The following is a 26,650-nucleotide window of genomic DNA, read 5'->3' as shown; positions in this document are numbered from 1 at the left end:
CTCAGTATGTATAGACTGTTGCAAGCTTTTAAAGGGAACCTGTCACCCCCCGTGACGGGGTGACAGGCTCCCAACCCCCCGTTAGAACCCCCTATACTCACCTCATCGCGCCGGGTCCCGCTTCTGAAGATGGTCGGGTCACGGAGATCTCAGCCGCTGCAGCCCGGCGCGCACACTGAGAGATGAGTCCAACACTCATAGAGAATGACGGAGCGCTGGACTCTCCCATCATTCTCTATGAGCGTTGGACTCATCTCTCAGCGCACGCCGGGCTGCAGCGGCTGAGATCTCCGTGACCCGACAATCTTCAGAAGCGGGACCCGGCGCGATGAGGTGAGTATAGGGGGTTCTAACGGGGGGTGACAGGTTCCCTTTAAGATCAAGTTCAGAAGAGTAAGCCTCATTAAAAGGCTAGCCAAGTGAGGCTGAAGTACTGAGTCAGACTGGATATGGTTGTCAAGTTGCAAGTTTCCATGTTGAACATTTTCAAACTAAGAAAAGAGAGAATCTAAAGGAGGAGGAGGATGAGGAGGAGGAGGATGCTGCCGCGGCCTCTGCACACAGTAAGTCCCATGTAACATAACATTAATTTTACATGGTTTAAAATGTTGGCGACCAAATATTCTATTTGGCGCCTAAATTTTTCAGGTTAGGAGCCAATGGCTCCCAGGTAAATTTTTTAGTCTGGAGCCCTGTGTTTTGTGGATATCCCATACAACGAACAGCTGTGGCGGTTACTGGTGCACTGACTATAATTATATCACCTGTGAAATCCTCAGAACATGACCTATTGGTGGGTCTTGAGGACTGGAGTTGAGAAACACTGCTGTAGAGGAAGGACGCTAGCTAGAACACTACCTACAGCAGCCAAGTTGGGCCCTGGCTCCCACCAGGTCCCCAGTCTAAGTTGTGGTCTAGACCAGCGTTTCCCAACCGGGGTGCCGCGGGATCCCAGTGGGAAATGTGCGCTGTCACTTTAAGCATCCCCAGAAGCTGCGGCCGCGCAGCTTCTTCGGATGCACAGATCACTTCGATGTTCCGCCCGCACTGTGAGCGGGCGGAACATTAAAGTGAGCATAATGTAGGAGCAGGAAGTGTCATCATCCTGCTCCTACATTCCCTCCCATAGGCTGCCGGCACTTCATACCAGCAGCCTATGGGAGGCCGGGACGTGACCTCTCCGGCAGGCGTGCTGATGTGACGTCATCACGCCTGCCGGAAGTCCCGTCCCCGTGGCTCGCAAGATGGAGCCCGAAGAGGAGGAAGAGAGCTGCTGCCTGCAGCCACAGCGCGGATTAGGTGAGTAGGATGTTTGTTTTTTTAGGGGCACCTCTGGGGGCATTATTAGTATCTGGGGGCACCTCTGGGGGCATTATTAGTATATGGGGGCACCTCTGGGGGCATTATTAGTATATGGGGGCACCTCTGGGGGCATTATTAGTATATGGGGGCACCTCTGGGGGCATTATTAGTATATGGGGGCACCTCTGGGGGCATTATTAGTGTATGGTGGCACCTCTGGGGGGCATTATTAGTGTATGGGGGCACCTCTGGGGGCATTATTAGTTCATGAGGGCACCTCTGGGGGGCATTATTAGTTCATGGGGGCACCTCTGGGGGGCATTATTAGTATATGGGGGCACCTCTGGGGGCATTATTAGTTCATGCGGGCACCTCTGGGGGCATTATTAGTTCACGGGGCACCTCTGGGGGCATTAATAGTTCATGGGGGAACCTCTGGGGGCATTATTAGTTCATGGGGGGCACCTCTGGGGGCATTATTAGTTCATGGGGGAACCTCTGGGGGCATTATTAGTCCATGGGGGGCACCTCTGGGGGTATTATTAGTTCATGGGGGGCACCTCTGGGGGCATTATTAGTTCATGGGGGGCACCTCTGGGGGCATTATTAGTTCATGGGGGCACCTCTGGGGGCATTATTAGTTCATGGGGGGCACCTCTGGGGGTATTATTAGTTCATGGGGGGCACCTCTGGGGGCATTATTAGTTCATGGGGGGCACCTCTGGGGGCATTATTAGTTCATGGGGGGCACCTCTGGGGGCATTATTAGTTCATGGAGGCACCTCTGGGGGCATTATTAGTTCATGGGGGAACCTCTGGGGGCATTATTAGTTCATGGGGGGGCACCTCTGGGGGCATTATTAGTTCATGGGGGCACAGCGGGGGATCCTACATACAGGGGGCACAGCAGGGAATCCTACATACAGGGGGCACAGCAGGGGATCCTACATACAGGGGGCATCCCACACAGCGCAGTTACTTTGGGAGCCGACCGGAGGGAGAAAGGAAAGGAAGTTGCTAGAAATGTGCGGAGCCTAAATTGTTTGTCTCGCAGGTTCTGAAAAGATGAAGCATATCTGGAAGGAATCATCATGGAGGTCCGGGCCGGATGGAGAGGAAAAGGGAAAGTGACGCCTCAGATCAAAGAAGACGTCACCTGTGAGTCACTGTGTGACAGTTTTCTTATTCTGTAGAGCATTATTTAGTAGGGGAGCCCCGAGGTGGAAAAGGTTGGGAAGCATTGGTCTAGACGGAGAACACATGCATTGAGAAACAGTTTCTTCTCAAGCAACACTACTAGACACTATGCAGTGTTAAGTCGCTACTAGAGAGGTCAAGTCAGGGATCATCTCAACCCATGCCGTGGACAAGAGGAACACAGTGCAGGACAGTCTCCATAAAAAGGAACTGATCTGGATAGAGCAAAGTTGCTAGAAGCCTCTGCACTCTATCTCGCAGCGTGGGTGTAAGCAGGAAACCCTCAGCATACTGCTCATCCTATGATAATTACCCAAGGGACCCCCAAACCACAGGGGAACAAGGTATAGCCGGCCCACTAAAATAAAAGCAGGTGTGCCACCATACCTGTGTACCCAACCGGCACTGGCGTCACAACACTATACCACCAAGCAAGTCTATATTTCGGCCAACCACCACCAGAGTGGTGTCACACCTAACCATCTGGCAAGTTACCGGCCACGCCTCCACACCGGAGGTGACCACCACAAGCACTGTGTCAGACTGGAAAGAATACACCACTTCCTGCAGAGCATACAGCAGCTGATAAGTACTGGAGGACTGGAGATTTATTTTTAATAAAAGTAAATTACAAATTATATAACTTTCCAAAACCAGTTGATTTGAAAGGAGTACCCCTTTAAGCCCCATCCTGAGACCCTCTGGGGATGTCCCTAAAACGCTTGCTTATGGGCGGGGATTGTCAACCCCATCTGGTTTCTAGGATTTCCCCTGCAAAATCAGGACTTTAGACTTTTTTTCGGACGCCTGCCTCTTGTTTCTGCATATAATGCAACAAGTATAACATATAGCAGGTGACAAACTCAGCTCTGTTATTAATCGCGTACCCTAAAAGCAAAGCAAATGAAAAGCAGGCATGCAGTAAGCCGTGTATGTTACCAATATGTTAGCATTGTTCTCTGCAACAGCAGAAATGATCTGCTATATGTTTTTACATAGGACTGCAGGTTAGGTGCTAGATCTCTTGTCCCTGCTGTCGGTCCTGTGTAATTGTCAGCTCCATTGAGCGGACTGGCAGTCCTGTGTAATTGTCAGCTCCATGGAGCGGACTGGCAGTCCTGTGTAATTGTCAGCTCCATAGAGCGGACTGGCAGTCCTGTGTAATTGTCAGCTCCATGGAGCAGACTGGCAGTCCTGTGTAATTGTCAGCTCCATAGAGTGGACTGGCAGTCCTGTGTAATTGTCAGCTCCATGGAGCAGACTGGCAGTCCTGTGTAGTTGTCAGCTCCATGGAGCAGACTGGAAGTCCTGTGTAATTGTCAGCTCCATAGAGCGGACTGGCAGTCCTGTGTAATTGTCAGCTCCATAGAGCGGACTGGCAGTCCTGTGTAATTGTCAGCTCCATGGAGCGGACTGGCAGTCCTGTGTAATTGTCAGCTCCATTAAGTGGACTGTCAGTCCTGTGTAATTGTCATTACTCCTGACTGCTGACGTTTAGCGTTCAACACCTGCAGAGTCTATGGGGAGGGCTTCGGACTACCACCTCCTCCTGTGAGCGGAGGGGGAGAGTAGTAGTCACATTAGTCATCCAGTATTATAGTAATTGACATCTCTCCCCTCTGAGCAAATGATCACCCAGGACGGTTACAAACTCAGCTCTGCTACATGTGTAATTTTCAGGGAGGGTTATAAATGACAGGGGAGACGCGCAGCTATTGTTCTCAGTTGGCGCCTCATACTTCTCCATAACTATTAGGCATAGCGGGTCCTCCGCAGCCTCCGCTCCTCCGCTCATGAAGTTGTTTGGTTAGTTCAAGGTGAGTGGTGTCCATCCCTCCAGGTAATATATACAGACCTTGTGCACGTCCTTACATCCAGAGCAATGAATGTATCAGCAGAGCTCAGCCGGTTACAAGTGGGAGAAATTAGCTGTTAAAGGGGCACTCCAGCAAAAATCTTTTTCTTTTAGATCAACTGGTGCCAGAAAGTGAAATAGATTTGCAATTTACTTCTATTAAGAAATCTCAAGTCTTCCCATACTTATCAGCTGCTGTATGTCCTGTAGGAAATGTTGTTTTATTTTCACTCTGACACAGTGCTCTCTGCTGACATCTCTGGCCGAGACAGGAACTGTCCAGAGCAGGAGAGGTTTTCTATGGGGATTCATAGAAAACCGAGACAGAGTTCCTGTCTTGGCCAGAGATGTCAGCACTGTGCACTGTGTCAGACTGGAGAGAATACACCGCTTCCAGGACATACAGCAGCTAATAAGTATGGGAAGACTTGAGATTTTTTAATAGAAGTAAATTACAAATCTATATACCTTTATCATATCAGTTGATTTGAAAGAAAAAGATTTTCGCTGGACACCCCCTTTAAGGTAGCAGAGTGGATGTAGCAGAGTAAAGAAGACTCAGGGTCCTATTACACAGAACGATAGTCGTTAGTTATGGTCGTTATTACGATCGTTATTGCGATTGTTACTATGATCGTTTATTCCTTCTGATCCCGGCAAAACAATGGACAATGTGCAATTACACTGAACGATTAGTGAACAAATGCGGAACCTGAGCGAACGAACGTGGAATTACAGCGAACGATTAACGATAACTTTAGGTTCAGACCTAAATCAACGACACACGAACAATTTTTCGATCATTGTTTGCAATTACACTAAACGATTATCATTTAAATTCAAACGATTTTCCGATTTTTCGCACGATAATCATCCCGTGTAATAGGGCCCTAAGTAGAACTGAACTGATAAGATGTAGCAGAGTGGATTTGATTTACTATTGGTGCAGATTGGATCTGATCTAGTGATGTGATCCTATTTAGCAGAGTGGATCTGGTCATATATAGCAAAGGATAACTGTGATGTAGTAGAGCTGAGTTAGCAGATGTAGCAGAGTGGATCTGGTCCCATGTAGCAGAGCACTGGTTTCATGTAGTAAAGCTAAGGTGATACAATGTTGCAGAGTGGTTCTGGGCTCCTATATTAAAGGATAGGTTTGTCTGGTGTAGCAGAGCTGATGATATAGGGAATAGTGGTTGTGGTGACATATACTGAGGTGTGTGAATGTATAGCTGAACTGATACAATTACTGAGTTGATCTGTTCACACATAATGGATAATGATTTTCTGGTGTAGTAGATCTGAGTTTGTCCTTTGGTCCATGTTATATGTGATTTTATATAACTTATCCCCATTTTCATTGCTAGGAGAAATGCAGGAACAATGCAACCGCAGAAAATCCCTCTAAACACTAATGTAGCCATGGGCCCTGACAGCAGGGGGGGCTAGAGTGCCGTCATTTACACAGAACCCTACTGGCCTGTATACAGGAGGAAACTCTTCCTGCAGACAACACATTCTTCTCTGCTACATCTGTATGCTGATTGTGGTGGCTGCAATTTGTCATTTTCAATGGAACTACAAGTCCCAGCATGCCGCTCAGCAGGCTTACAGATACCGGGCCCTTGTCTCATGTATAAAAGATGATTCACTTATGAATTCTCTGTCAGGAGCCGCTGTGGTGTGACAAGCAATTTACTGTATCCAGGGAGCGGCACCGTCCTCCGCTTCATCTTATTAATAGTGACAGGATCTCCGCTCCGACAGATACAATGGGAAACGGGGGCCTAATCACATGCGTGGGGCCCCGTCACTATGGGGGGTCTGATCACATGCGGGGGGCCCCATCACTATGGGGGGGGTCTGATCACATGCGGGGGGCCCCGTCACAATGGGGGGTCTGATCACATGCGGGGGGGGCCCATTACTATGGGGGGTTTGATCACAGGCAGGGGCCCCATTACTATGGGGGGGTCTGATCACAGGCAGGGGGTGTCAGTATGGGGGGTCTGATCACAAGTGGGGGTCCCATCACTATGGGGGTCTGATCACAGGCAGGGGGGCTAATCACTATGGGGGGTCTGATCACAGGCAGGGGGGCTAATCACTATGGGGGGTCTGATCACAGGCAGGGGCCCCATTACTATGGGGGGGTCTGATCACAGGCAGGGGGTGTCAGTATGGGGGGTCTGATCACAAGTGGGGGTCCCATCACTATGGGGGTCTGATCACAGGCAGGGGGGCTAATCACTATGGGGGGTCTGATCACAGGCAGGGGGGCTAATCACTATGGGGGGTCCGATCACAGGCAGGGGCCCCATTACTATGGGGGGTCTGATCACAGGCAGGGGCCCCATTACTATGGGGGGGTCTGATCACAGGCAGGGGCCCCATTACTATGGGGGGGTCTGATCACAGGCAGGGGCCCCATTAATATGGGGGGGTCTGATCACAGGCAGGGGCCCCATTACTATGGGGGGGTCTGATCACAGGCAGGGGCCCCATTACTATGGGGGGGTCTGATCACAGGCAGGAGGTGTCAGTATGGGGGGTCTGATCACAAGTGGGGGTCCCATCACTATGGGGGGTCTGATCATGGGGGGGGCTCCGTCACTATGGGGGGGTCTGATTGTGAATAAAGCTTCATCAATGCAGGATTAAACGACTTCTAATATATTTTATGTATCAATTTTTCACTGAGGTCAATATCTCTGCTGCCTGCCAGTGAATGGGAAGACATAAAAACTTCTCACATATACCTGCAGCCACAGTACAACGAGCGGAGGATTGTGCAAGACCCTAAAAATGTTTGTTCTAGACAATGCTCTGTGAGCTCTATAGCCTGGACTCCAGACTGATACATTGTACATAGCTAGTCCTGCTCTCAGCTGTATCCAGTGTAGACAATGCTCTGTGAGCTCCGGACTCATACATTGTACATAGCTAGTCCTGCTCTCAGCTGTATCCAGTGTAGACAATACTCTGTGAGCTCCGGACTCATACAATGTACATGGCTAGTCCTGCTCTCAGCTGTATCCAGTGTAGACAATGCTCTGTGACCTCAGACTGATACATTGTACATAGCTAGTCCTGCTCTCAGCTGTATCCAGTGTAGACAATGCTCTGTGAGCTCCAGGCTGATACATTGTACATAGCTAGTCCTGCTCTCAGCTGAGAAGTGATGCAGTTGAATCCCGTCTGGATTCTAAGAGCATTGTCTCTCAGCTGAAAGCAGGACTAGCTATGTACAATGTATCAGCCTGGAGCTCACAGAGCATTGTCTACACTGGATACAGCTGAGAGCAGGACTAGCTATGTACAATGTATCAGTCTGAGATCACAGAGCATTGTCTACACTGGATACAGCTGAGAGCAGGACTAGCTATGTACAATGTATCAGTCTGGAGCTCACAGAGCATTGTCTACACTGGATACAGCTGAGAGCAGGACTAGCTATGTACAATGTATCAGCCTGGAGCTCACAGAGCATTGTCTACACTGGATACAGCTGAGAGCAGGACTAGCTATGTACAATGTATCAGTCTGAGATCACAGAGCATTGTCTACACTGGATACAGCTGAGAGCAGGACTAGCTATGTACAATCTATCAGTCTGGAGCTCACAGAGTATTGTCTACACTGGATACAGCTGAGAGCAGGACTAGCTATGTACAATGTATCAGCCTGGAGCTCACAGAGCATTGTCTACACTGGATACAGCTGAGAGCAGGACTAGCTATGTACAATGTATCAGTCTGAGATCACAGAGCATTGTCTACACTGGATACAGCTGAGAGCAGGACTAGCTATGTACAATCTATCAGTCTGGAGCTCACAGAGCATTGTCTACACTGGATACAGCTGAGAGCAGGACTAGCTATGTACAACTAGCTATGTACAATGTATCAGTCTGGAGCTCACAGAGCATTGTCTACACTGGATACAGCTGAGAGCAGGACTAGCTATGTACAATGTATCAGTCTGGAGCTCACAGAGCATTGTCTACACTGGATACAGCTGAGAGCAGGACTAGCTATGTACAATGTATCAGTCTGAAGCTCACAGAGCATTGTCTACACTGGATACAGCTGAGAGCAGGACTAGATATGTACAGTGTATCAGTCTGGAGCTCACAGAGTATTGTCTACACTGGATACAGCTGAGAGCAGAACTAGCTATGTACAATGTATCAGTCTGAGATCACAGAGCATTGTCTACACTTGATACAGCTGAGAGCAGGACTAGCTATGTACAATGTGTCAGTCGAGCTCACAGAGCATTGTCTACACTGGATACAGCTGAGAGCAGGACTAGCTATGTACAATGTATCTGTCTGGAGCTCACAGAGCATTGTCTACACTGGATACAGCTGAGAGCCGGACTAGCTATGTACAATGTATCAGTCTGGAGCTCACAGAGCATTGTCTACACTGGATACAGCTGAGAGCAGGACTAGCTATGTACAATGTATCAGCCTGGAGCTCACAGAGCATTGTCTACACTTGGATACAGCTGATATTGTGCAGCTGGATAAAGATAGATTGACAAAAATGTTACTAGATCCCTTTAAAAAAATTCCCTTTATTCACATTGATCATAAATATTACCTATATTTTCGGAGATACTCCTGGACCCCAGTACCCCCTCCCGTTTTTTGGTTTCTCTGAGCTCATTGCGGATGGGAAATCACTCACATTTGCCGTCTGACTAATCGCTTTTTTTCTGCCAAATTGGGAAAACCACCAAGTCCATCTCCTTGCCCGTCCTTATCTGACCGGCAGAACGCGCGGAGCCAAAATCCTTGCGAGACTCTATGCGCATAAACATCCACCAACACATTGTAGTTTTTGACGATTCGGCTGGAACTTGTCCTCTTTTTCGTTTTCTCCGACTGTCATTTTGTTCCAAGTTTCCTCTCTGTTGGTAAATCCCTCTGCTAGGACCGCGGCTTGTACATTTAGGGAGACGGGCAGGATGCGAGCATGAGAAATATACCGCCATCCGGTGCAACAGAGATATTTATCATCATGATTACCGCCATATGTGTTCTGGCTCCTTAGGGACAACCCTGACTTCTGTGAGTACAACAGCAGATCCTGAATCAGCAGGGGGCGACAGGAATATGAGCAGCATGAGCGCTAACAGCATAGCTACGATACAGCTCATGCCCTGGGTATATTGATGCATATATACACTATATATACACAGTGTATGGATAAATATATCACTCTGGAGATGGTTATAAAGTCCAGCAGTCGCCATCTTGTCTGCAGGCAGTGGTTCAATCAATGAAAACAATATATAAAGAGGAGGCTGGTATAAGGCATGCCAGAGGCAGAAGACTGTGCCCTGTGCAGCAGCACCCAGCGTGGCACCCTACCAGACATCAGTCTTGGCCACTAGGTGTCTCACTTCTTTGCAATCTGCTGTTCACTTACTATTTTAAAAGGAAATCCATCTCTAGTAACAGCTAGATCAAGACAAAACAAAGTTGTAAGACTTAAAGCAAATGTACCATCAGGCACATTGGTTTTAAGTGTTTCACTTGAATAGAATGGCGCCATCGATGGGAAGCTGGTGCTGCGGTTCTTTCTTTAAACTGCGGCCTGGTTCCTGCGCACAATGACATTCTATTGCCGAGCACTGCCCCACGCTGAAGCACTGGAGGAGAGCTGGCCCGCCCCCAGTGGGAAGAAACCCCCACCCATCTGTAACGCGGCTCCATTAAAATCAATGTATCAATCTATTCATGTGCAACACTTAAAGTGTCACTGTTGTTTATTTTATTTTATTTTTTTTGCAGAAATTGATTGTACAAGCGATTTTAAGAAACTTTGTTATTGGGTTTATTAGCTGAAAATGCATTTTTATGATGAAAAAGCTGTTTGAAGCTCTCCCCCCTGTCTTCATTGTTCTCTATGGAGAGGGGAGAGGTGGAGGGAGATGAGGCACCAAAACAGGACAACAAAGAGTTAATTTACAGCTACATCCCTGTCTGTGGAAAACTACTCAATGAGAGTCGGATAAGCAATAGAACATACGGTTATATGTATACAAGGTATATATTTTTTTCTGTGCTAGTGTTGTTCTCTTGTTGCACCATTAAGAGATGATTTAAGGACATGTTGTCCTGTGGGGGGGGGGGGGGGGTAAAGGGTTTTGTTGTAACACAGATAAAATGTTTAATAAAAAAATATCTGATTTAAAAAAAAAAATTACAGCTACATCACCAGGCTATCTCCTCTGAGGTCAGCACTGAGAGGTTTGACCTCTGAATACCACTTTTACACAGGTCCCGCTGTGTAATCCTTTGCTCTCCGCTCTCTGCTGGCAACTAATCTCCCTCCTCCCCCCTCCCCTTTTCATAGGTTACACAGGGCTCGTCTGATGTAAAAGAGTCAAGATTTCCTGATAATGAGCAGTGAATGAGAGAGAGGAGGGAGGGGGGGGGACCTGGGGAAAGGCTTTTTGAATGCAGATAATGGCAGATTTGCCTAATAAACCCAGTCGTTTTTTAAAATCGCCTGGACTATTGATTTCTGCAAAAAAAAAATAAAAAAATACGACAGTGACACTTTAAAGCAAATGTACCTGACAATACATTTGCTTTAACTTCTGCAGGAGAGGGAGAGAGCATGACAAAGCCTAGGTTTTTCCCCCTTAAGCTGAGCTTGTCTGCCTGCTGTAGATGAGCCACACTGTTCCGAGAAGGTAAATCAAGGCTTCCATATAATCTCCGACCACCCAGAGAGTTCAGGGCAGCTGTAAATACCAGTATAGTTACTGCTGTATGTGCGCTGTGTTGCAGTGTAATGTATCCCCACACCACCCTTTAGCATCTCAGCAGCAGCTACTGGAACTTCTTTCATTGTTGCTGCTGTTTCTTTTCTTTCTGCTCACATAACACCCTGCAAGCCCAGTGCATTTGTAACCCCTTCTCCCTCCACATGTCACCTATTGTACTATACTGTGTTTCAGTGCAATATATCCCCCCACCCTCAAGCATCTCAGCAGTAGCAGCAGCTACTGTAACTCCTTTCATAGTCGCTGCTGCTGTTTCTTTCCTTTCTGCTCACATAACATCCCTCAGACCCAGTGCATTAGTAACCCTATCTCCCTTCATATGTCACGTATTGTATTATACTGTGTAAAGCATCCCCAGCATATTTGTCCTTCATCCTCCCAAAATGGGGGAAAGGGAGAAGGCCACTGCTAGACTTCTGGTGGTGGCTTATCTATTTGAGAACAAAGGGATTGGGTACTTGAAAATCATACCCTATCTCTTCCCCTGACATAATGGGGACCCCAGATGCATTAGGGGGTCCCAGGTGCAGCTAATGTGACTACAAGATCAGACAAGATTATTGTTTGTAGTCTGTAACCATGGAGACACATAGTAGCTCTACATAAAACAGATGGAAATTTGCAATGAAAACTGTGAACAGCTGTTTCATATCCAATTTCCTCTGTTACAAAGGTAAATGTGCCTTTTAAGAGGTTAACAATGGAGAATATTTCCTTCAAGGCCATAGAGTATAGCGCAATGATGTCACCCATGACGCACCTGCATTACCATCTCCACCGGACTCTCCAGGAACTATATATAGGAATCTCATCTCACAAGGCCAACGGCGAATCAGGAACGTGAGAGCAATCATGTAAGATTGGCATCCGAGGCCATAAATCATATTTATCCCCTTTCTAATACAGCGATGATTGTCCCAGCGCCGCGCCAATAACACGCAGGTTACCGCGCCGCTCCCAGCACCTTGTGGCCTCCGGCGCAAAGATCTCATCTCTTTAACTATCACTTTATTGTTTTGTACAGGGGAAAAATTCTGGTAAATAACTTTTATTTTATTTAGTATCTAGGAAAGTCGCTGCCGCTCCCCGCTGCGTCCTATCAGGTGTAATGTCAGCTGGGGAACTAGGAGGCGCTGTCATACTCCTCTGTCCCTTGTTTACGAATCTATCAACTAGCATGGTTTTAATATATATATATATATATACACACACATACATATATACTGGTGCGATTACGAGTATAATTCGTTCCGGGGCCACGCTTGTAATCCAAATCACTCTTAAACTAAAGCAAACTTTCCTATAAGAAATCTCAGACAATTGGTTCCACACCCCAGAAATAATGATTTATTATTCTGAATAACATGTAAAACAGATGAAACAAACATTCAGTAACAGCAGAATATGTGATATTATAAGTTACTGTACAGTAATGGAGAGGATGGGAAACACCAGGGCGGACAGAGACTGCAGGGAGCAGGAAGGAATGAGCAGGGGAGATGTGGGTACATACATGCAGCACTCTCTGTCCGGAGAAAAACTGTGTAATACTTCATGTCCCCTGTGGTGGCACTACATGCCACTTGATCACATGATCGCTGAAGATGACAGGAGCAGGACACCCTCGGATCAGCTTATGATGGAGCACCCATACCTCTCATCCTTAGCTCTTCTATATACCGTAGCTTAGTCCTCGATGGCGTACAGCTTATGAGGCAATGATTATCGTAATGTTCACGATCACACAGCAGGGTTCTCTTTGCCGGGGGGGTCTCCATGTTTTCATTGCAGAAATAAATGACGTTATCATATGATGAATATTTTATGGTCGGAGGCCGAGGTTTAGCGCTGTGCCCTATATTCTCTGTACTGCGGGCTATGAGGAGATCACTGTATAGATATAATTGCAGATGATTCTATAATGATAGATGTTAATATTCACTGCTGCGGGTCTATAGACTGAGAGAGCATTACACAGCCCCTCCTCCGGCATAATGTATGTACGCTGTCTATGTAACCCATCTGTATTCCAGACACGTACTGCATGTAGTGGAGGGTTTACTATACTGGTTTCTATTATATTGTTGTTTAGTAGTTTTTATATGGCCCTTCCTGATCCAATCCCTTTTTCTTTTCCACTTAGATCATAAATATATCCTGTGTATTTCTTTTCCTCCTTAAGATTATATGTGTCTCTTCTATCTACTTACTCCTGTACCTCTTTGCTCTGTCCCTATTCCTGTGTTTGCCTTGTTTGTCTTTAATCCTTTGCTTCCCTTCTTCCCCCATAATTCCATCATGTATCCTCTTTTTTTCCCTCAGATTCCATGTATGCCTTCTTTCTCCTTAGATTCCATGTTCTGTATCTCTTCTTCCTCCTCAGATTCCATGTATCCCTTCTTCCTCCTCAGATTCCATGTATCCCTTCTTCCTCCTCAGATTCTACGTATGCCTTCTTTCTCCTTAGATTCCATGTACTGTATCTCTTCTTCTTCCTCAGATTCCATGTATGCCTTCTTCCTCTTCAGATTCCATGTGTACCTTCTTTCTTCTCAGATTCCATGTATTCCTTCTTCTTCCTCTTCAGATTCTATGTATAGCTTCCTCCTCCTCAGATTCCATGTATCTCTTCTTCCTCTTCAGATTCTATGTATAGCTTCTTCCTCCTCAGAATCCATGTATCTCTTCTTCCTCTTCCGATTCTATGTATAGCTTCTTCCTCTTCAGATTCTATGTATAGCTTCTTCCTCCTCAGATTCCATGTATTCCTCCTTCCTCCTCAGATTCCATGTATCTCTTCTTCCTCTTCAGATTCTATGTATAGCTTCTTCCTCCTCAGATTCCATGTATCTCTTCTTCCTCTTCAGATTTTATGTATAGCTTCTTCCTCTTCAGATTCTATGTATAGCTTCTTCCTCCTCAGATTCCATGTATTCCTCCTTCCTCCTCACATTCCATGTATCCCTTCTTCCTCCTCTGATTCTTTCTATCCCTTCTTCCTCCTCAGATTCCATGTATCCCTTCTTGCTCATTAGATTCTACGTATGCCTACTTCCTCCTCGAATTCCATGTATCCCTTCTTCCTCCTCGAACTCTATGTATCCCTTCTTCCTTCTCAGATTCCATGTATTACTTCTTCCTCCTCACATTCCATGTATCCGTTGTTCCTTTTTGGATTCCATGTATCCCTTCTTCCTCCTCGAACTCTATGTATCCCTTCTTCCTTCTCAGATTCCATGTATTACTTCTTCCTCCTCACATTCCATGTATCCCTTCTTCCTCATCAGATTCCATGTATCTCTTCTTCCTCTTCAGATTCTATGTATAGCTTCTTCCTCCTCAGAATCCATGTATCTCTTCTTCCTCTTCCGATTCTATGTATAGCTTCTTCCTCTTCAGATTCTATGTATAGCTTCTTCCTCCTCAGATTCCATGTATTCCTCCTTCCTCCTCAGATTCCATGTATCTCTTCTTCCTCTTCAGATTCTATGTATAGCTTCTTCCTCCTCAGATTCCATGTATCTCTTCTTCCTCTTCAGATTTTATGTATAGCTTCTTCCTCTTCAGATTCTATGTATAGCTTCTTCCTCCTCAGATTCCATGTATTCCTCCTTCCTCCTCACATTCCATGTATCCCTTCTTCCTCCTCTGATTCTTTCTATCCCTTCTTCCTCCTCAGATTCCATGTATCCCTTCTTGCTCATTAGATTCTACGTATGCCTACTTCCTCCTCGAATTCCATGTATCCCTTCTTCCTCCTCGAACTCTATGTATCCCTTCTTCCTTCTCAGATTCCATGTATTACTTCTTCCTCCTCACATTCCATGTATCCGTTGTTCCTTTTTGGATTCCATGTATCCCTTCTTCCTCCTCGAACTCTATGTATCCCTTCTTCCTTCTCAGATTCCATGTATTACTTCTTCCTCCTCACATTCCATGTATCCCTTCTTCCTCATCAGATTCCATGTATCCCTTCTTCCGCCTCAGATTCCATGTATTCCTTCTTCTTCCTCAGATTCCATGTATCCCTTCTTCCTCCTCAGATTCCATGTATTCCTTCTTCCTCCTCACATTCCATGTATGCCTTCATCCTCCTCACATTCCATGTATCCCTTCTTCCTCCTCACATTCCATGTATCCCTTCTTCCTCCTCACATTCCATGTATCCCTTCTTCCTCCTCAGATTCCATATATTCCTCCTTCCTCCTCAGATTCCATGTATACCTTCTTCCTCCTCAGATTCCATATATTCCTCCTTCCTCCTCACATTCCATGTATCCCTTCTTCCTCCTCACATTCCATGTATCCCTTCTTCCTCCTCACATTCCATGTATCCCTTCTTCCTCCTCACATTCCATGTATCCCTTCTTCCTCCTCAGATTCCATATATTCCTCCTTCCTCCTCAGATTCCATGTATACCTTCTTCCTCCTCAGATTCCATATATTCCTCCTTCCTCCTCACATTCCATGTATGCCTTCATCCTCCTCAGATTCCATGTATCCCTTCTTCCTCCTCACATTCCATGTATTCCTTCTTCCTCCTCAGATTTCATGTATTCCTTCTTCCTCCTCAGATTCCATGTATTCCTTCTTCCTCCTCAGATTCCATGTATCCCTTCTTCCTCCTCAGATTCCATGTATCCCTTCTTCCTCCTCAGATTCCATGTATCCCTTCTTCCTCCTCAGATTCCATGTATCCCTTCTTCCTCCTCAGATTCCATGTATCCCTTCTTCCTCCTCAGATTCCATGTATGCCTTCATCTTCCTCACATTCCATGTATGCCATTTTCCTCCACTAATACCACATATCCCTCATCCCTCCTCAGAGTTCACATATCCCTTCTTCTCAGATCCATGTAGCTCTTCTTCCTCCACAGATTTTGAGTATCCATTTTTTCCTCCATGTATCCCTTCTTCCTCTTCAGACGTCGCATATCTTTTCTTCACCCTCAGGTCCATTGTAACCCTTCAGTTTCCCCAGATTCCATGTACCCCTTCTCTTCTTTAGGTTTTTTACCTTCTCCCGAAACAAATAATCCATTCCAGATCCCTCCTTGAATCCCACGTGTTCCTTCCTAGGTCCCATGTCTTCCTTCGGGTGCTTTAGACCCTTTGTCTTCCTTTTGCCTCCTCCTATTTATTGCTTGGTTTCTTCTCCTATAATAGTCCTTATTTTTATGAAACCTATTAACCATGTAACATAAGATTAAAGACGCCTTTGGGGACTGGTGACTCAATCTCTTAATCATAGATCTTTAGCTTCGGTTTTATGAGAATCTTCCTTCTTCCTTGTCTTACCATTATGGACCTTAAACAGATTTTCAGACAAATTGCATTACTAGACTAATGGCGCTTATTATTTTGTAATGGGATCTCGCTATAATAGGTATCGGGGAAATATTGCTGGTGACGTCTCTGTAAATATCAGAAACGTGAGAAGGAAGGAACCAACAAAGAACATGGCTCACTGGAGTCTCGGGACGGGATCCCAACTTGGTGGTCATAGGGTTCAGAACTGCTCGGAATTTATATGTCAACAATAATTTCTGATGGTCCTACACATCTTCTCGACAGAACTGTGTAGAGAATTACTGGGCACCTCTATACAGAAGACAAAAGACTGCAGCGATACCTTGAGTTGTGCTCATGCAGCTTGGGAAGAATGTTGTCCTGGCTCTCACCTCAACAAGTTGGTTGGGGGCTTTCTGTATGGAGAGCTTCCTCAGACCCTTCTCTCAGCTCTTGTGGTCGCTAGAGCTGTCACTCAAAGTTGATTGGAAAAGTCAAGGAAGCTCAATACAGACCGTCCTAGCAACCCAATAAGAAGTGTTTGCCTTTTGTGCACTTGCCATATTGGTGACCATATTTATAACACCAGTTATAAACTCTTCTCTTTATGCAACGTATAGAGCTATCAGTTGTTTTGATGGCTCAAAGACTTAGGGTACTTTTACACGGAAAGATAATCAGCCGAATCGCCTGATCATTGATATAGGTTTGAACCTCTAATTGTCGGGCGCCAAACGCGCATCGCTACGTGCAATAGCGGTGTGCAGCCGGCAGCTGACGATTTACATTACCAGTCCAGACAGCCCGGCTCCTCTTGCAGTCTTCTCCCCGGGTCCCGCACGCTCCAGCCTTAGAGCGGCGTGTCTGAGCTGACAGGCCGCTCAGCCACTCACTGGCCGGGACCGCCGCAGCTGAGACAGGCCGCTCTGAAGCTGGAGCGCGCGGGACCCGGGGAGAAGACCGCAAGAGGAGCCCTGGACCATGGACAGGTAATGTATTAAGTTAAGCAAGGGCTGCAAAGACATCGGTAACAATGTCCCTGCAGCCCTTGTTAAACGACAATCGGGCCGTGTAATAGGCCCAGTAAACAAGCGCCGATCTAGCAGATTGGCACTCGTTTATAGTTATTATTGGGCCCCCATAGGCCTGTGTAATAACACCCTTACTGTAAGATGCCATAACTACTGCCAAAAGATGGTCTACTCTGTGCTAAGCCAGTGCCAGGACAGCCTTTCGATGCTCCTTCAACACCTTTGTAGGACCTTGTAGAACCATAGAAGTCATTGGTGACCCAGTATAAAATGTACAGGTGGGGCATGTTACATTACGATTTACGTTTACCTGGTATGTGGTGGGAGCTCATCTTTAGTAGGAATGGAGATGGTCTCACACATTATCTCTATCTGGTTATACCGATCTTAGCACCATCCTCTCCTTCCTACCTCTGTCCACTTTTATCTAGAATGGTTTTCCACATCTGATTCTAATTTTCTGTCTTTTTCTTCCTCTTTCTCTCTTTCAGGCAAGACAGGGGTGCTTGCTGATCTGTTGCCCAGTTTTGAAGTGGAATTTATGCCAGGTACCCAGTGTCATCTTCTAAGTGTTTCTACCGATCTGTTATTCATCCATCTGTCTCTTCCATCTGTCTCCACTCTCTGCCAGGTCAGGTTTTCCTAATAGGACAGTCTCTGTATTACGCTGTTCATGTCTGATGAAGGTCGATGAATTGTTACTGGGCTGCTTCAGTCACATTTACTACACACAACATCAGGGCCAGACAAAAGGCAGCAGCGGGCCCTATGTAAGAGCACCCAAGGGCCCCTATACCCTGCCGGCATCTCTGGGGACAGCATGCTTGTTTGTGCCTGATACTTATATATAGACAACAATATATTAAAGGGGTACTCTTTTGAAAATCTTTTTCTTTTAAATAAACTGGTTTCAGAAAGTTATGTAGATTTGTCTTCCAGTAGTCTTCCAGTACTTATTAGCTGCTGTATGTCCTGCAGGAAGTGGTGTATTCTTTCCAAACACAGTGCTCTCTGCTGCCACCTCTGTCCGTGTCAGGAACTGTCCAGAGCAGGAGAGGTTTTCTATGGAGATTTGCTGCTGCTCTGGACAGTTCCTGACATGGACAGAGGTGGCAGCAGAGAGCACTGTGTCAGACTGGAAAGAATACACCACTTCCTGCAGGACATACAGCAGCTAATCAGTAGTAGAAGACTGGATATTTTTAAATGGAAGTAAACTACAAATCTATATAACTTTCTGAAACCATTTTTTTCTGCTGGAGTACTCCTTTAAGCATGTATGAGTTATGCATATAGAGCGGGGAGAAAGACTCCAAAATTCCTGACCTATTTCACCCTCAATATTTGTCATCAGGGGAAAGTCGAGACAAAACACATTAGATAGTCATCCAGTCCTGCTGAAATACACTGGGGTTGGCCGACTCATATCTAATATGTGTGTGTTAGCTTTACACCTGCTCCATAATCCATATATAACTGTTGGATTCTTATGTGATAGAGGGCTCAGGCACCAAAGTCTGGTTGCAACTACTGCCTCTACGCCCCCTATAGCTGCGGTCACTGACCAATATCAGCACCCATGAGACGACAAGGTTTTCTCCCAGCCTTGCTTGTTGATCCGTCACAGTGCGGCAGCGTATGTTGCTGCCACAGTAATGCCGTAGTACAGAATCGCTGTGTGTAATTCTCAGCGTCTCTGTTCTTACTAGACGCTTGTTCATGGACCGATAGAACAGGCTACATACATTATATATGTCCTCCGCTCCCCCACAACCTCAGGCCGTTCCTACAATACACCCGTTACTTTGCTGCTGTTTTTATTAGAGATGAGCGAACCTGGAGCATGCTCGAGTCGATCCGAACCTGAACTTTCGGCATTTGATTAGCGGTGGCTGCTGAAGTTGGATAAAGCCATAAGGCTATGTGGAAAACATGGATATAGTCATTGGCTGTATCCATGTTTTCCAGACAACCTTAGAGCTTTATCCAAGTTCAGCAGCCCCAGCTAATCAAATACCGAACGTTCGGGTTCGGATCGACTCGAGCATGCTCCAGGTTCGCTCATCTCTAGTTTTTATGTATTTATAATGGACAGTGTATTATTATCATATATTGGGTTATTCTAGCTAATTCTAAGCATAGGAGCAGCAATGGGGGAGAATGACCCCGGATAGTACATCCACCCTGCCAGCTGTCACTTATAGTCAGTAAATGTTAAAGGGGGTAACCAGGTTTAGAAAACCATGGCTGCTGCTTTTTTTCCGAACTACCAGATACAAACGGAAGACAATAGAGCGCTGTTTATGGAAGAAAGCACCGATATTTGTCTAATCCTGGATAAAGGTTTAAATTGTAAAAAAAAATTAAAATAAAACATGGCTTCTACGAATGGCGCCACATCTGTCCACAGGTAGTGTCAGTTATTGGGGCATGTTTTAAGAAGCAGTTCGGGATTTCTTTTCATTTGCCCCTCCCCGCTAGGCACTGGTGTGTATACTCATCACAGGTGATCAGTGTCCCGCGGCGCGACTTTGTTCCGGTTCTGTGGCGCCGTTCATATATGGCGTGTGCTCAAGTCATCCGCTCATGTGACCCCTCTTCTGTCTCCTGTGATTCAACGCCGGAAGTCACGTGTTACAAACAATGCGTTCTCTATGGGAGAGCATGACTTCCAGCGTTAAATCACAGGAGACAGAAGAGGGGTCAAAGGAGCAGATAACGTGAGCGTGCAACGGATTTAAATGGCGCCGCGGGACCAGAACTAAGCTGCGCCACAGGACACTGGTCACCTGTGGTGAGTATACGCACTAGCACCTAGCGGGGGAGGAGGGCAAATAAAAAAAAATGTAATCTGCTACTTTAAGGGCCCTATTCCACGGGACGATTATCGTTCAGATTATCGTTAAATCGTTTGAATCTAAACGATAATCGTTCGTTTGAATAGCAGTTAATGATTAACGACCGAATGAAAAATCGTTAAACGTTTAATAAGACCTGGACCTATTTTTATCGTTGCTCGTTCGCAAATCGTTCGCATTGAATAAGAAGTCGTTCGCAGTAGTGACAAACGCAATAGCAACGACAAGACGACCGCAAGAACGATCATAAGTAACGATTATCTTTCCATGTTAATGGGTGAACGATTTCAGGTCTTTCGCAATAGCGGTCGTTTGGATCGTATATCGTTAACGATTATGCGAACAATAATCGTCCCGTGGAATAGGGCCCTAAGTAAAGCTCAACTGCAGTACCAGAAACAACCAGCTAATCTTGTAACACATGTATTTGTTTATCCAGTAACAGCGCCACACTGAGGTTGTGTCTGGTATCCGTGCTTAACCCCCTTCGTTTGAACTGCAATACCAGACACAGCCTATGGTCTAAGGGCCCTATTTCACCAGACGATTATCGTTCGCATAATCGTTAACGATTAACGATCTCAAACGACCGCTATTACGAAAGACCTGAAAATGTTCACTCATTTCCATGGAACGATAATTGTTACTTATGATCGTATTTGCGATCTTTTTTCTTCGCTATTTCTATTGTGTTCCTATCTACTGCGAACGACCGAACGACGTCTTATTCAATGCGAACGATTTGCGACCGTTTTGCGAACAAGCAACGATAAAAATAGGTCCAGGTCTTATAAAGTGCTAGGCAAGAAATAGAAAAAATTCCGAGTGCACTCACCGGTGGTGTAGATGAAATATCCTTTTATTCGCGCATATTAGCGCAGTGTAAATTCATGGGGAGAGGGAAAGTAGGACGCCAACACCTTCCACCAGGGATTACAGCTGTTTCACGCCTACTAATCGGCGCTTCTTCAGAAGAAGCGCCGATTAGTAGGCGTGAAACAGCTGTAATCCCTGGTGGAAGGTGTTGGCGTCCTACTTTCCCTCTCCCCATGAATTTACACTGCGCTAATATGCGCGAATAAAAGGATATTTCATCTACACCACCGGTGAGTGCACTCGGAATTTTTTCTATTTCTTGCCTAGCACGTTACAAGTTATTACTGAACTTTGTCCGATTGCTGCACCGCATGATAAGGTGGATGTAAGAGTGAACTTTTGCTATATACGCTGCTGGCGAAGCTACTTGTGTAATAGAAGCCGTAGTAGTGCCGACTTGTTTCTATCTATGAACTGACTTGGATAACCAGGTCTTATAAAGCGATCAACGATTTCTCGTTCGATCGTCGTTAACTGCATTTCAACCGAAAGATTATCGTTTAGATTTGAACGATTTAACAATAATCTGAACGATAAGCGTCTGGTGGAATAAGGCCCTAAAACTGGCGCTGTTCTTTTAGGCATGTGATCTCTGGCTATGGAGCTATGGATTTAAAATGTATATATATTTGGGGTGTGTATATGTGTGTATTAATATATATATATATATATATATATATATATATATAGTGGGGTAAATTCTATATGTATGCAGCAGATATGACTTGCGGACTCAGTATCCCAGCTTCTTTAATACGTCACATGACATTTTGCTGCCAGTTGGGCAGAGGTTTTGGACGCGGGTTATCTCTACATCCAACCCATACCTTCTAAGTGTCCCTCTTTTGGAGAGACAGTCCCTACTTTTAACCCATGTCCCTCTGTCCCTCTTTGCCGCTTACATGTCCCTCTTTTTGACCTAGAATTGAGATTGGCATTAATAATCTTTCTATGTTGCTCTAGAAAGTGTCTGGTTTCCTACTTTATAATAGACCCAAATTTGCATATTATTCCATCATGTGGTGCAAATTGGATCCCAAAAAGATGTTATATCCAGATGAATCATGTGACATTATGGCCGTTGTCACACATACAGACTCATTGATTTCTATGGCCCCATACACACATCTGTAGGCGTTACGGATCCGTTTTGGACACATGATCCATGCTACAAAAAAAAAAGAAATAAAAAATAAAGCCATTGTTTGTCTGTGTCACCTATTTAACACTTAATCCCTGCAAATGCGGACAATTACTGAGAAACATTTGTAATCCTGTCCGCAGTTTTCCCTCTTTGGCCGTCCAAAAAGTTGGGAGGTATGATCCAACCTATCTGGTGTGACATCCACGCAGATTCTGGATCATACAAAAAAAAATCTAGCTATCTAGTTGACACCACGCAAAATAATAACTTACAGGTTCTTACAGGCAGCCTTGGGCCTCACTTTGGGGTTACCATGGCAACCCATCAGCATCCCATGATCCCTCTCTCTGTCTAGTCACTTAGATACCTTGGGGGATCTCCTGCGCCCGCACCACCTCTGTGATGTATGATGTCAGATTGTGATGATGTCACAGCGTGGGAAAGTTTTAATTAAAACTGTTTGTAAAGGCACTTATTTATTTTGATTTACTTTTTTGCACTCGAGAAGTACACATGGACCTTAAAGTGTCTGAATGGTCTGTAAAATTCCCATCCTGCTGCTCTGGACAGTTCCTGACATGGACAGAGGGGGCAGCAGAGAGCCCTGTGTCAAACTGGAAAGCATACACCACTTCCTGCAGGACATACAGCAGCTAATAAGTACTGGAAGACTGGAGATTTTTATATAGAAGTAATTTACAAATCTATATAACTTTCTGACATCAGTTGATTTGGAAAAAAAAGTCCTTTATGGTGCGTTCACACCTACAGGATCTGCAGCTGATTTTCTGCAGCAGATTTCATTTAAATAACTGAACACAGCATCAAATCTGCTGCAGATCTGCTGCAGATCCTGTAGGTGTGAACGCACCCTTAAAGGGGTTTTCTAGGTTTTATTTTATTAATCATTGATCAATCACTGATCATTAAGGTGGCGGCACAGCATTGACACCGCCGATAGGCCATCAATAAAATCATCCCAGAAAATTATTCATCAAACTCCACTGGTTTCAGGAGGAGGTGCAGCTCAGTTACATTGAAGTGAATAGAGCTGAATTTTAATGCCACGCTGGCGCTGTAATTGCAAGAAAGTAGCTGTGTTTATATTTTTCTTTTTATATCCTAGATAACCCCTTTTAAGGCTAATTTTGTGCCTCCTACAAAGAGTCTACATTTTTTCTGTACACTCAGTATAATTCATTCTTCTAAACATGTTTGTTCTGTCCTTAGGAGTCCAGTAGGCGGTCCTGCTCAGTGATTGACAGTTATTTTACTGGGAAGATGTCAATCAGTAAATAGGCCCACCTGCTGGACTTCTAAGACTCCACCTATTGGACTGTTTAGAAGTTTAGATGAATAAGTTAGGAGTTATACTGGAATATATATATATATATATATATATATATATATATATATATATATATATATATATATATTCAGTTCCTGTTCAGTGTGACAGGTTTCCTTTCACACATCTTCGTATGTGCCTGGAGTATAATTAGACCTGACAATAAAGTTACTCATCATTATAATGTATGCTAATCGTAATTACTGTAAAAATGAAAGGTCAGGTACTTGGCGGGTGTCCCCTTTAAATACACATCATAGGCGCTGGAGGATTTGACTCTTTGTGTTCTGACTTTCAACACCCGCACGAAATGTAGAACAAATATTAGACTTGATCTCAAAATGTTATTCCTAAGAAATCAAATTTATTCCATCAATTCCCTGCAAGAAGTGTGCATTGAATAATGTATGGAAGGGACTGGTGAATAATGGATAGTATGGATTGTTACATGTCATCATTCATGGGCCAGGATGAAAAATTCATTGAAGGAGCCGCTCAGTCCAGAGAGCGGGGAGCAGAGACCAGAGCGCTCGGTAGGTGAACCCGTCTGGCGGCAAAATGTGTACAAATATTCACCTAAAAATTACATTTTAGTAAATGTTCTACACGAAGAGCAGCAGAGCGGGGCCGGGGCCGAGCAACAGAGATTTTACGTTATTGTTACTAGGTGATGCTGTGAAGCTCCACCTAGTCTGCACACCATTTGCCTGTCTTGTGGCCTCTTTTTGCTAGTTCTGGTAGTTTTGGGGCTTTTACTGTTGTTCAGGGTCCAGTGGCTATTGCCAGTATTGGGGTCCAGTGGCTATTGCCAGTATTGGGGTCCAGTGGCCGTTGATAGTTTGAGGGTCCAGTGGCTGTTGCCAGTTTTGGGGTCCAGTGGCTGTTACCAGTATTGGGGATTCAGTGGTTGTTGCCAGTAATAGGAATTCAGTGGTTGTTGCCAGTATTAGGGATCCAGTGGCTGTAACCAGTATTAGGGATTCAGTGGTTGTTGCCAGTATTAGGGATCCAGTGGTTGTTGACAGTATTGGGGAACCAGTTGCTGTTACCAGTATTAAGGATCCAGTGGTTGTTACCAGTATTAAGGATCCAGTGGTTGTTGCCAGTATTAGGGATTCAGTGGCTGTTGCCAGTATTAGGGATTCAGTGGTTGTTGCCAGTATTAGGGATTCAGTGGCTGTTGCCAGTATTAGGGATTCAGTGGCTGTTGCCAGTATTAGGGATTCAGTGGCTGTTGCCAGTATTAGGGATTCAGTGGTTGTTGCCAGTATTAGGGATCCAGTGGTTGTTGACAGTATTGGGGAACCAGTTGCTGTTACCAGTATTAAGGATCCAGTGGCTGTTACCAGTATTGGGGAACCAGTTGCTGTTACCAGTATTGGGGAACCAGTTGCTGTTACCAGTATTGGGGAACCAGTTGCTGTTACCAGTGTTGGAGATCCAGTGGCTGTTACCAGTATTGGAGATCAAGTGGCTGTTACCAGTATTGGGGATCCAGTGGTTGTTGCCAGTATTGGGCATCCAGTGGCTGTTACCAGTATCGGGGTGCAGTGGCTGCTGTCAGTATTGGGGATTCAGTGGTTGTTACCAGTATTGGGGAACCAGTTGCTGTTACCAGTGTTGAGGATCCAGTGGCTGTTACCAGTATTGGGGATCCAGTGGTTGTTACCAGTATTGGGGAACCAGTTTCTGTTACCAGTATTGAGGATCCAATGGCTGTTACCAGTATTGGAGATCAAGTGGCTGTTACCAGTATTGGGGATCCAGTGGTTGTTGCCAGTTTTCAGCATCTATTGGCTGTTACCAGTATTGGGGTACAGTGGCTGTTGCCAGTATTGGGGATCCAGTGGTTGTTGCCAGTATTGGGCATCTAGTGGCTGTTACCAGTATTGGGGTGCAGTGGCTGTTGCCAGTATTGGATCCAGTAATTGTTGCCAGTAGTGGGGTCCTGCAGCTGTTGCTTTTACTGGAAGTTGTATTAAAGTTGTAAATAAAGTTGTTGCTGCTATTGGGAGCCTTTGGGAATCTTTTGCCATTACTGGTGGCCCTGTGGCTGGCACTATTACTGCAGGTTCTTTGGCTTTTATTGGAGGGGCCCATTTTTGTTATTGTGGGTCCAGTGGCTGTTGCTGTTATTGGGAATGCAGTGGTTATTGCCAGTTTTGGAGTCCAGTGGCTGTTACTAGTAATGGGGTCCAGTGACTGTTACTATTATTGGGGTCCATTGGCTGTTACTAGTATTGGATATTCAGTGGCTTTTGCCAGTAGTGGGGTCCAGCGTCTGTTACCAATATTCAGGATCCAGTGGCTGATGCCAGTAATGGGGTTCAGTAGCTGTTACCAGTACTGGGGATCCAGTAGTTGTTGCCAGTAGTTGGGTCCAGTGGTTGTTGCCAGTAGTTGGGTCCAGTGGTTGTTGCCAGTAGTGGGGTCCAGTGGTTGTTGCCAGTAGTGGGGTCCAGTGGTTGTTGCCAGTGGTGGGGTTCTGCTACTGTTGCTTTTAATGGAAGCTCCTCAAGCTGTTGCTGCTATTGGTAGCCTTGTGCCTGTTGCTATTACAGGGGACCGCAAAGCTTTCACCATTACTGGCAGCCCTCAGGCTGGCACTGTTACTTCAGGTTCTTTAGCTTTTATTATTACTGGAGGGGCCCATTTTTGTTACTGTGGGTCCTGTGCCTATTGCTGTTATCAGGGGTTCAGTGGCTGTTGCCATTTCTGGGGTCCCCTGGCCGTTGCTTATACTAGAAGTACAGTAGCTCTTGCTGTTAGTGGGAGCCTTGTGCCGATTGCTGTTACTCGGGACGCTACAGCATTCACTATTACTTTGGGTCTTGAGACGGTCATTGGGCCCTTTGGCTTTTTAATGATAGGGGGTCCTGTAGCTCTTGCTTATACTGGGAGTCCTGTGCCTGTTACCAGTACAGGGGGTCAGGTGGCTGGCAGCT

At 45.5% G+C, this 26,650-nt stretch overlaps 1 protein-coding gene across 11 annotated transcripts in view; it reads left to right on the top strand.

Moving 5' to 3' along the window:
• ILDR2 (immunoglobulin like domain containing receptor 2) overlaps positions 1-26,650 on the top strand; it is a 275,290-nt gene that overhangs the window by 228,400 nt on the left and 20,240 nt on the right. For 9 of the 11 annotated variants that reach the window (XM_069945913.1, XM_069945912.1, XM_069945917.1 and 6 more), the window contains one exon: positions 17,971-18,027. The exons of the other annotated variants lie outside the window; for them this stretch is intronic. In XM_069945913.1, the coding sequence (XP_069802014.1) occupies positions 17,971-18,027 (57 nt within the window). The remainder of the gene's footprint in view (positions 1-17,970; positions 18,028-26,650) is intronic. 11 annotated transcript variants of the gene reach the window in all.

This window comes from Dendropsophus ebraccatus, chromosome 11 (assembly GCF_027789765.1).
Source record: "Dendropsophus ebraccatus isolate aDenEbr1 chromosome 11, aDenEbr1.pat, whole genome shotgun sequence".
Taxonomy (NCBI): Eukaryota; Metazoa; Chordata; class Amphibia; order Anura; family Hylidae; genus Dendropsophus; species Dendropsophus ebraccatus.
The sequence above is the reverse complement of the archived record's forward strand: the minus strand, read 5'-3'. Positions and strand labels throughout refer to the sequence as shown.